The sequence below is a fragment of the Sinocyclocheilus anshuiensis genome, unplaced genomic scaffold (assembly GCF_001515605.1).
Source record: "Sinocyclocheilus anshuiensis isolate Anshui unplaced genomic scaffold, SAMN03320099.WGS_v1.1 scaffold1040, whole genome shotgun sequence".
Lineage (NCBI taxonomy): Eukaryota > Metazoa > Chordata > Actinopteri > Cypriniformes > Cyprinidae > Sinocyclocheilus > Sinocyclocheilus anshuiensis.
Window position 1 is genome coordinate 242,270 of NW_015551050.1, and position 11,854 is coordinate 254,123.

Sequence of the window (11,854 nt, forward strand, 5' to 3'; positions counted from 1 at the left end):
AAGGTGGTCTGTGCTCCCGTCGCTTGTCGCAACTCGCCCGCCACCACCTCTTTTGGGATCAGAAGGTTTTGAGGTCACTTTGTGCCATTCGCATTCCTGGTCTGCTCAACCATATGGCCGATGAGCTGTCACGAGCTACGCTCCCAGGAGAATTGAGACTCCATCCCCAGACGGTCCAGCTGTTTTGGAGACGTTTTGGAGCCGCTCAGGTAGACCTGTTTGCCTCTCCAGAAACCTCTCACTGCCAGTCGTTCTACTCCATATCCGAGGGAACACTTGGCACGGACGCACTGGCACACAGCTGGTCACAGGGCCTGCGCAAGTATGCGTTTCCCCCAGTGAGTCTTCTCGCACAGACTCTGTGCAAGGTCAGGGAGGACGAGGAGCAGGTCCTGCTTGTGGCGCCATATTGGCCCACTCGGACCTGGTTCCCCGAAGGTTCTTTAGGGGGACAAGAAGGTTAAATCCTCCCCGGCCCTCCTCTATACCCTCTTGGGACCTGTCGCTAGTGCTCAAAGCACTACAGCAAGGCCCATTTGAGCCTTTGCAGTCAGTCGAGCTAATGTTTCTTTCAATGAAAACTCTGCTCCTGCTTGCACTGGCCTCCATCAAGAGTGCAGCTTGGACGATGGGGAGGGAAAACACACCCGAGGAGGACCTGACCCCGGTGGTCTCAGATGTCGCCACAGAGCCGCCCGATTTCACTGCTGCTGCCATAATCAAGAAGGTCATTTTTGCCTTTCACCTCAGGGCTGTTCTGCTTGCATGGGCCACCTCAGAGTCCACTCCAGAGCCTGCTCCAGTCCGGGAGCATTCAGAGTCCACTCCAGAGCGGGAGCCCTCAGAGTCCACTCCAGAGCCCGCTCCAGTCCGGGAGCCCTCAGAGTCTGCTGCAGTCTATGAGTTCACTCCTGAGCCCGCACCGGTCTATGAGTCCGCTCCAGAGCCCACTCAAGTCTATGAGTTCATTCCAGAGTTCTCTTCAGCCTATGAACCCACTCAAGTTTACGAGTTCGCTCCTGAGCCTGCACCAGTCTATGACTGGGTCCACTCTGGCGCTTACTCAAGTTTATGAGTTCACTCCTGAGCTCGTTTCAGTCCAAGAGTCCACTACGGAGTCTGCTGTAGTTCCTCCCGAGCTGGTGGTTTCTGCTGCAGAACCTCCCGAGGCGGTGGCGTCCGCTTCAGCTCCCCTCTGGGTGGTGGCGTCCAACTAATTGCACAGCATCTGTGCAAATCTAGCTTACTTGAACGTACCCTACAAATAACGGCACAGCGGGTGAGCTGGTTTCTTTTGCATTGAAGCAATAATGAGGAGTTGAAAAATGACTGAAGACTTGCATCTTGTCTACACCGGACATGAGCAGCGCGACAAAATACCACAGAATCCATTATGATCAGTGATGCTGTCTACACTGCATGTGGTGCAACCCGACAGATCCACGACAGTAAACTGATGCCTCATTCTATTTATGATGTGCTGACACAAAGTTCAAGTGATTTGTAATGCCCGCTTTGTCACATCCAGGGTGGAAAGCCTCGAGCTGTTGGTTTATTTCGGTAAAAAAGATTTTTGGCTAGTAGAAGTTATTAATGGCTGGCAACTTAAAGATTTAGTAGCCAAATTGGCTGGTGAGTGAAAAAGTTAGATAAAATATATGCAAACAAGGTTTATTATTAATGCGCTTAAGTGCGTATTTAAGAAATAAATGTTCATATCACTTCTCTGCTGAAGGCTATATTTTTATTTATACTTTTATATGTAGGCTATTTATGCACAAATTAAATTACTGGTTTTGTGGCTTGATCCTTTAAGAAGAACCAGGAATCACTGTACTTTACTGAATATCTCTTTTAGATTATTATTATAGTCATTACTTAACAAATAAAAAAAATTAATCGTGAAGGTTTCTTAAACTCGCCTTCTAAAAAGTCCTCATGTACCTATATTGCAACAGCTCAAAAGTGATTTTATATTTGATAGTTATGCAGTTAGGTTTATATGGCTACAATACTATACAATACAATAAACATACTGGTACAAAAAAAAAATGTATAGCCTGAATGCACTGTAAGTCACTTTGGATAAAAGCGTCTGCTAAATGCATAAACATTTGATCTAAAACTAATTTCATCCCATACATACACAGATTAGAACACGCACACACAATGGAAGAATGGATAGATAAATAATTGGATTTTTAATACCTGATGTCACGTGGATACTTATTTACTATAAAATAGGAACCGTTAAAAACTTTGAGAACATATAGGCTCAAATATTGTATTAAGAGGTAAAACAAGGAAATATGAGCTTGCCATTAAAACATTTTATTAGCACTTTATACAAAGTAGGCTAATGCTTGTGACGCATGAGCAAGGTATAACTCGTCTCCTTAAACAACAGCAAATAAAATGGTTGTGCTTTAAAACATAAAATCAGCCACTTATGTTCATTTTTGTCCATTACTAAAATACAGTGAATATCATAATTTGTGTATAAAATCCCAACTTCGTACTGATCCGCCGATCCTTATGGAAATATGAATGAAGCGCTAATAAAACAGCTCTTTTCAGCCTGAAGATCTTGGTGGTGCCGTCTCGGAGTGTTTATCTGTAAACAATAACTTAATCTAACTAAAATTACCATGGTTACTAAACAGATAAGATACTATTCTAGAGTTAGCATACAATATTTCTGTAATATGGCTAAATCAGTTACAAAATCATATACAAAGGAATGCGCATGCTCATGCTTCAAGCGTGCAGCAATCAGATTTGCTGGTTTATAAACCAATGGAATTGGAGGTGCACGGAGCAACACGTCAAGAAAATATGATCATATGCTGAATCAGCAGCAAAAGCATATTGACCAGCTTACTCAAACCTAGCCCGTAGCCAAAGCTCAGCCTTATCCCCGCTTATTCAGCAGCTGTGTAGCCTCTACCAGGTGGGTAAGTCTCGTTCTACTGCATACCATCCTGCCGGTAACGGCCAATGCGAACGGTTTAACCAGACTTCGCACAATTTACTGCGGACTTTGCCCACCGGGAGGAAGAGGAACTGGGCATCTTGTTTGTCCCAGGTGCTGTTCTGCTATAACACCACTCCCCACCAAGCCACTGGGGAAACCCCTTACTACTTAATGTTTGGGCAGGAGCCTAGACTGCCTGTGGATTCTTTGCTTGGCCGGGTGCAGGAGCCAGTGGCCGGTAGAATCCACCATTGGATGGAAGAGCATCAGGCTCGTCTCCAAGTGGCCTTTGAGGGCGCCCGTGAGCGGTTGCAAGCGGCAACCCAATATCGTAAGGCCAAGAATGACCAACGGGTAAGGGAGCAGCCTCTGACAGAGGGCCAATTGGTCTATCTGCAGAACATGGGTTCTTGGGACGACATAAGATCCAGGACCTATGGAGTTCGACAGTATACCAGGTAGTCCGGGTGATGGTGGGGTCCCTTGGGGGCCGGTCTGATTTGCCAGCAGCCCTGGTGATGGAGGATGAATTGGAGGATGGGGATTTAGCCTATGTGGTGGTAGAGGCCCCACCAGTCATTCAAGGGGGTGCAGAGGTGAGTAGAGCTCTTTCAGAGGCAAGGGTTAGTCCCACTTCTGGAGTGGAGGGATTGGCCAGCAGGCCTATAGTAGGGGTAAGTGGGAGTGGTGCAAGTTTTCATCTAGAGTCGGGATCCGCCATTTTGGGACCGCCCAATATATCTGGAAGGGCCCCAAGACGAACCGGACGTGTTGGGGCAGGTCAGCACTCAAACCTGCACCACTTACCGCGATCTGTAGGAAGTGAGGCTAATCAAATTTCTGCCATGTCTACCTTGGGGTCTAACTTTATGGTGGCCTGGTTTAGACCCTGGGATTAGTGGAGTGGTTTATCGTCGGGACTACGATGACTAATGGGGGGGTAGATTGTGGTGATTAGGGATGGGAGTATCGATCCTAAGTATCAATATATCGATACTGACGCAAGTATCGAAAGTATCGATACTCAAACTAAAACTGTAATGTTAATAGAAATCATACACTGTCAGAACAAAAAGGTTGCATTTTATGCATGTAACAGCCTGTCACTGGCAGTCCCTTATGATAATGAACCATGGTTTTACTAAAGTGACCATAGTTCAACTGTAGTATTTGTAGATTTGAATCATGTGTAAACAAAAAAACACATTTGAACCATGTGTAAACAAAAATATAACCTAATAAATTACAATTAAGGCGTATTGAATGTTAAAATGTGTTTTAAACAAAGTTAAGTGGTTATCATTACCCATTTTACTCTTAGTAATTTAATAAATTTCATCATTTAAAAGTTTAGTTCAGAAGTATCGATATCGACGATACTGCCTTGAAAAATATCGGTATTGTATTGAAAAACAAAATAAGTGGTATCGCCCATCCCTAGTGGTGATGCGATTAACCATCTTAGTTATTGGGGATGAAATGGTATGTTCACGGGTATAAAAGGAGATGAGACTGACCTCTAACTAAGCGCGTCATTCGGAGTCTCGGAAGTGACGTGATTTCTTGGTGCGCCGTGTTTATGTCCAGGAGGTAAGAGCTAATGGTGGCAGTTGCATTATGAACATTCTATGTCCAAAAGGGTAATTTGAGACTCGTTTAATCTACAGTGTGGCTGAGGAGTAATACAGACACGTTGAGCGAATGTTTGTCTTGGGGAGCCTTTAACTTGAACACCATCGAGTGCGCTGGGTGGTGCGAGTCATTATCCGCAGGTATGTTATTTATTTCATGCCTGGGTTAACGAGATGGTAATATCTCCTTTTTAAATCTAAAGTCTTTTATTGAAATCCAAGATGGCGGCGCGGTCGGACGCAGCGGCTACTCCGGGTCCCAAAAACGGTGTTTTTATGTCTGTTAGTCTCGTTTCCTCATCTTCAAACAGTCTCATCTTATCGCAAAATCAACAGATAAACACTCGGAAACACATCTATGATCGACAGAGCCTTCTGGAAATCGGCAGTGAGTACAAACAACAGCTTTCGCCGGTGACTACTTCAACTTGACTTGACTTGACTTGACTTTATGTTTTAATAGTGACACGGGGGCCAGGAGGTGTTGCAGCAGGCTTTGTGGGCGCTGTTAGGCTTTGTGACCATTCTTGCGCCATATGAATTACTACTATCTGCATGCGGTAATGAACGCCTGAACCGGAACGCTTCCGGACGGATTGGATTGTGTTTTTTTCTCTCTGCAAACTGCTCTCTTCGACCACTCTTCTGGTCTCAGACCGGACGACGCATTTGTTGCAGCTTTGTATGTAACATTAACCCAATTCATTGACGATCTCATTTCAGTGAACAAGGATCACCTTGACGACCGGAACGATAGCACGTTCCCAGCCGATGGTGGCACTTTTAAATTTAGTAGTTTCGAACATTTATTGACCCGAGGACTTGAGGTGTGGTAACTACAGTGGCGAGAAGCTACGTGTTTGTCATTCCTATTGTGTTTCATTGTGAATGTTTTTGCTATTTTGTTCTTTTTTTGAATTAGTTTGTTTGTAAATTGTTGTATTTGTGCTTTGCATGTTTGTTTTGTTATGTAGTCTTGAATGATACTTTATAGGATGACTCTGTGCTGCCAACAGGTAGTGAGCACCAGCTAGTGAACAGTCGGCATTATTGTGTGACATACTGATCCCTTTTTGCAGCACGTGATAAGTGTTTTTGACAAATCATAACGTGGAAAGTGCATCTGTGTATGTGTGTGTATGTGTGTGAATTGGGGTGCCAGTACTAGCCAGAGTCCTCTGTGTGTGGTGGTGGTTAGGCTGTCGGTCTGCAGTGTTCACAACGGGGGTTTTGGTGCTGTGTTGTGAGAGAGCACGAGTGGTTGCTGTGTTTATTGGATAGGCAAGACGAATTCCCCAGTTCTGAAGTGGTAAAATTGTGTGTTCGTGTGGGTATGTAATGTTTCATGATTGATGTATTCCTTTTAATGTTTATATAATAAAGAGACCAGTTTTGTATTTTCCTGAAAGTTTTGTGAAACTTTTCATCGTTGTCTGGTATCGGTTTCAGCCACTATGCATCTGTGTGCTTGTGGTACTTGGTGTACCTGTGGGTCCCCGGCCAATTTCCGGGGTGGCGTAGTCTATTCATTGCCATAATTGGTGTTGTGTTAAGCTTTTGATGGCAGACTGCCACATATACATACATACATATATATATATGCATGTATGAACTGCCCAAATCCCCAACCCCTCCAATTGGACTGAATTCAGTCACACTGCTGGACAGCCTAACGGCCTTTTCACAGTGAACGCGAAAATTCGAGGCAATGGCGCTTTTGAATCGTAACAATAGATCCCTATGGGGCTATTCACATTAGGCGCGATCATTCGGGGTGCGAAAAAGCAAGGATGGTAAATAAAATAAATATGTTCAAATAAATATGCATGTGGATATGGCGAAAAAATAATCAAAATAATCCTCTCCCGATATAAATGTAACTCCCTACGAATGAATGCAGGCTCCTCATCTACAGGATTCTGTATAAAAGGACATGCCGTTTTTGTCACTTTCACGAGGTCAGCATGATGAAAATATGTGCAATGAATGAATGTACCTGCACTGCAAAAAAAAAGACTTTCTTACTATAGTATTTTTTTCTTGTTTCCAGTCAAAAAACCTACAGATTCTTAAATCAAGATGCATTATCTACATAAGAAAAATGACAACGTATTTACTCTTTTAAGTGTATTTTTCTTGTTTTGCAAATTATCTGCCAATGAGATAAGAAAAATTATCTTGTTTCCATTTGCATTAAACACATTTTTCTTGATTTAATTAAAATGCACTTAATTTGGATCCCAAAATACTCGCTAAGAAAAGCATTTTTTTGCAGTGTGAATGAATGAATGTGGTATTTAAGTATCACTTACGTTAAGTATCTACCATCCTGCAGACTTCAGTTCCAGCCCTGCTCCAACACAGCTGTCTGTAATGATCAAGTGCTGCCTAAGAGATTAATTAGCCAGTTCAGGTGTGTTTGATCAGGGTTGGAGCTGAACTTTGCAGGATGGTAGATCTCCAGGAACAGCATTGGGCAGCCCTGACTTACGCTTTTAAAAAGGGGAGGAGTCCAAAAGAGACTTCGGGTTTAAGTGAAGAAAACCTGCTTCCAAACAGATTAGGTTCACAGAAGAGTAAGAGAAGAGTAGTCACCCTGAGTGTAAGTTACCTCTCTTTCAGAAACAGGCTTGACTGCTTTCTCGGGTTTGACAAACCTCCCATTCTGAAATGGAAAACCCAGAGTTTCCCTCATTTCAGCGTTAACCTCCTTTCTGAAACAGGCCTCTGATTTATTCTCACATCATGTTATTGATCATGACATCATAGTTCCTCCCCTTGCTCATGACATCATACTTCCTCTTCTTGCTCATGACATTCTCCTGTCACCAGATTCTCCTGTCAACCCTATTGGAAAATGACATCTCAGGAACGTTAACCTCCTTTCTGAAACAGGCCTCTGATTTATTCTCACATCATGTTATTTATACACAGGGTGCAATTTGTGGACAAACCATGTTTTGAATTTTTTTGTTCTTTTTTTGCCCCCTTGAGAATATATCACAAAGCACAGTGAAGCTATATATTATTTAAGTAACATTTTTACAATAAATATTCTGAATTGACACGTCTGAAACTGAAACCGAGACATTCAGTTTGTTTTCATTATTTTACAAAATCTGAATATCTTTGGTAAATTTACTAATTATGTCTTGCTTTTATCTGTATGACCAACACATGCACACACAAAATATTATTAGTAGTGTTCAGATTAAAAATTAAATAATCCTATAAACTTAATAATACAATATAAGATCAACAATAATGTTCAAACGCCCACGACAAGCATGTAAAAAACATTAATAACTGAATCATTAATATTTTATTTCTTTCAGCTGTACATAAACAATATACTTAAAAAATGTGGTTCTCACATGTTTATGAGCTCTGTCGCTTGCTGTCAATATGCTCCTGAGAGAGGCACGCAACACATCCGTTGCATATTATTGGCTTCAGTACACGCTATAACCGAGAATAAACACGACTGCCCCCTACTGGTAATGTACTTCATGTGCCAGAGAACTTCACTATAGAACGCGCCTTGCCGTGGCAGGTCATGGGATCCCTTTCCCTGTGATGCACATTTTTTTATGTTTGGCATATGCAAGACAATTTTATGAGTGGTCTAAATTGAATACACAATAAGGAATAATAAATAAATAAATAACAGCAGGTGTGTTTAAAAGCCACTATCACTTCTCACCTGTGAACTTTCTGTTGTTGTTATTGGTATGTTCCTCTTATGTCCAGCCAGCCTGCCTGTTTCTTCTTCAGTCTATTTACAATACAGTGAAAAGTCAGATCAATAATTAAAAAGAACCCTATAAATGTATCTTTATCAGAATTTTAATGTGTACCATGTAATAACTATATACATTTGTAATATATACTACATATACTACTTTGCATTGCTACTCTATACTCATTCAAAAAGATAAAGGACAACATAATACAATAAAATAAACAATATCATAATTCATTAACCATACATCATAAGCAATTGCTTGGGCATTCTTTTCATCACTTTTTATTGCCTTCAATGTGATAAAACCGATGTGATAAGACTTTTTAAGGACCTGCGGAGACCCTGTATTCATTCTATGTATAAAACTTGATCAACTTGTGTTCAAGGCCTAAATCAAATATGGCAACACTTTCGTAACATCAAACCTCCTTGGTGCTTGTGCCATGACATTAAGTCGTGTGACACACAAGGATCAGTGAGGTTTGATGTTAGCGATATGAAAACTACAGAAAGGTAAACAATGAAACGGGTATGTAGTTGTTTTTAGTAATGCAGTTAGTGCTTAAAATGCTCAGGCACTCACCCTGTGTTTTTCTCCAGTTTCTGCTGGTGTGGTGTGCTTCATTCTTGTGGGTGCATTACCTTGAAGCAGAAAGGTAAAAGGTATCATTTTAAAATGCATTTAACAACTTAATGTACAAATTAACATTTTAAATGTTAAAAGTTTTTGTATTAATTTGATAACTTTTTTTAAAGGGCCATGGCTGCAAGTTGATCGTAGAGTCCAAAGATGGCAATGCCAATCTACTTTGGCTTATAATGCTTTTAGGAAACACAGCACAGGTCTTATAAAATAACTATTTACATGTTTTTTTTTTCTTTTGAGGAATTGTTCTCACTTGCCTATTTTTTTATTTTGTTTTTACTTTTTTTTTTTTTTTACATTCTTCTTATATATTTATTTATATTACATAGATAAATAGATAGATAGATAGCGTTTTCTACTATCTAATGAAACTAGGCAGGTTCTCAGTCGATCCCCCCTCCCCCTTTAAAAAAGAAACCTGATCCACGAGGGGGCAAACAAAGTCTTTGAGGTGACCAAGCACCTCTGCTTCCTTGGCCGCACGACAGGCTTGGGATCTGAGCCCACAAGGGAATGAAGGGTATGGACATGGGACACAGGGGAAAGTCCAAGGGAAGTGGCTGGGTGTGGGGTGTTTGGGGAAAGGGGCTCCTGAACAACTGGAGTGTTTGGCAAGGGCATGGGGTCAGTGTCCATGTTGTTTCCTGAGGCCAGGGAGTTGGACTTCCTCTTTTGAAAAGAAACGGTTAGGTTACATCTGTATGGGGCTAGCCTGTCTCTGTGCAAGGCTACCTTCCTGCCTTTAGACAGCGTCTGCACCCTATACACTACCTCTCCCACCCTCTCTAGAACCCTCCAGGGGCCCACCCAGTGGCAGTCAAGCTTAAGGGAGTGTCCTATTTTCTTTTTCGGGCTGTACACCCAAACTGACTCATCAGCCTTATAGTTCCTCCCCTTGCTCATGACATCATAGTTCCTCCCCTTGCTCATGACATCATAGTTCCTCTTCTTGCTCATGACATCATAGTTCCTCTTCTTGCTTTGGATAAAAGTGTCTGCTAAATGACTAATTGTAAATGTAAATGTAAATGACATCATAGTTCCTCTTCTGTCTCACGCTGGCCTTTCCCAATTGATCCCTAGCAAATGCATGGGCTGTTTCCAGTAGATCCTGCAACTGTCTTGCATACTCTGGTCCGGCTGGTACAACTGGTTTGTCTGGGGGTTTCCTAAACAACAACTCTAGGGGGAGGGGGGGTTCTGAAGGTCACGTCACAAAAGCAAAGCAGGAGTGCACAGAGTGGAGTTCTGTACCCCTGATCTGTAGGCCATGAGAATGAAAATAAGGTGTCTCAATCCCGTTGATGGTCAGCTGTAAGGATGGCTAGCTGCTGGGCCAAGCTCCTGTTGAATCTTCATCGCTCTGTGGGTGCAATGGTGATGTGTGTTGTCTGCATGTTTCACAAACACTTAGAAACAAGTGTAGTCATTTTTAACTTACTCAGCTTCTCTTTTTTTTTTCATGTTTGAACAACAGACACTCCCTTCCAACGAAGACGTTTGTTTATACCTCTTAAATGAAGACTAATAATTAATCATAATTGTAAAGACACAATTATAATCTAGAGAATTTTGTACTTACCACTTTGTTGCTGCAAGTTTTTGTAGCATGTACAGCATGACAATGACCCTGAGCAAAAAGAGACATCCATTTAGGAATGCTTCAGTTTTTTATTTGTAGGCAAGCATACTATAATATATATGTATATATATATTATAGTATATATATATAATAGTATGCTTACCTACAAAATATGGTTCCTCTGAATTAAAAAAATATATATCAAAGGAGTCATGAACTGCCTTTGTTTTTTTATTTTGAAATTGTGCTGTCAATCGATTAAAAAAATTAATGAATTAATTGCACATTTTTTTCATAGATTTATCACGACTAATCCCACCTAACATTTAAGTTTTTAAATATACTTTTAATTAATTAATGAAATCTTCAAATTAATGTACAAACAACATAAAGACAGTATATTTTTAATCTTTTTTTTTTTATGACTGAAGGCCAGTATCACTGATACAGGTACTACTGATGTCTCTAAAATAGTTTTTCCCCCTAATATTTAACCATTGACTATAGCAATTCAACATTACAGTACAATTGAGAGCTATCAATTTGAACATTTACTAGACTTTTAAAAAATAACTTCTAACTTAAGTGAACTTAAAACAAACCACATAAACCCATTATAATAAATGCCATATTTAGGCCTATACAGAAATTGAAGTTATCAAACACTAAATTCTAAATTAAATATAGTTGATTCCTTAAAGCTATATAAAAAGTAATTGATTTCCTTTACGAACAAACATCACAGCAGCTGGTTATTAGGTTGTTTTGCCTGTTTTTTCTTTAAGAGCTGCCGCTGCTGAACATGACGCGGATCTGACAAGCATCGTATTTTCTCTCAACTCTCTTTACCTTTTCTGACTCACTTCAGGTCTTAAAATCTCTATTAATGAGCTGACGAGTTGAATCGGGTGTGTTAGATGAGTGAGACAGTGTATGTAGAGAAACCGAGTCCTGCTGCTTCAGGACAGTTTTGAAAACCATTTCAGAGACATGTTCTTAAATGTGACTCATAAAATATATTACATGCATGCACAGTTTTAAGGCAGCTTTAATCGCCTTTTTGGTACCTTCATGACTTAACTGACCACGACATTGCATGCACGTAGATTATTTCGCTCTTGAATATGAAATGATAAAGGCTACAGTGCGCCGGTGTCTTTGTGTGTGCAATTGACCATATGCACAATTACTTCCTGGTTTTAGATAAGCCAGCTCAGTCATTTATGGTCAACTGTCAAAATCAACTGTGCCAAAAGCCCCCTTTGCTCGTTTTCTC

The 11,854-nt window shown here is 40.9% G+C and overlaps 1 protein-coding gene across 2 annotated transcripts in view; it reads right to left on the minus strand.

Annotated features, from left to right (window-relative positions):
- The window catches only part of LOC107661918 (interferon-induced very large GTPase 1-like), a 24,582-nt gene that overhangs the window by 8,880 nt on the left and 3,848 nt on the right, over positions 1 to 11,854 (minus strand). For both annotated transcript variants that reach the window (XM_016451710.1, XM_016451709.1), the window contains 3 exons: positions 10,579 to 10,626; positions 8,934 to 8,992; positions 8,309 to 8,380 (listed from right to left, as the gene is read on the minus strand). In XM_016451710.1, coding sequence (XP_016307196.1) covers positions 8,309 to 8,380; positions 8,934 to 8,992; positions 10,579 to 10,626 — 179 coding nt within the window. The remainder of the gene's footprint in view (positions 1 to 8,308; positions 8,381 to 8,933; positions 8,993 to 10,578; positions 10,627 to 11,854) is intronic.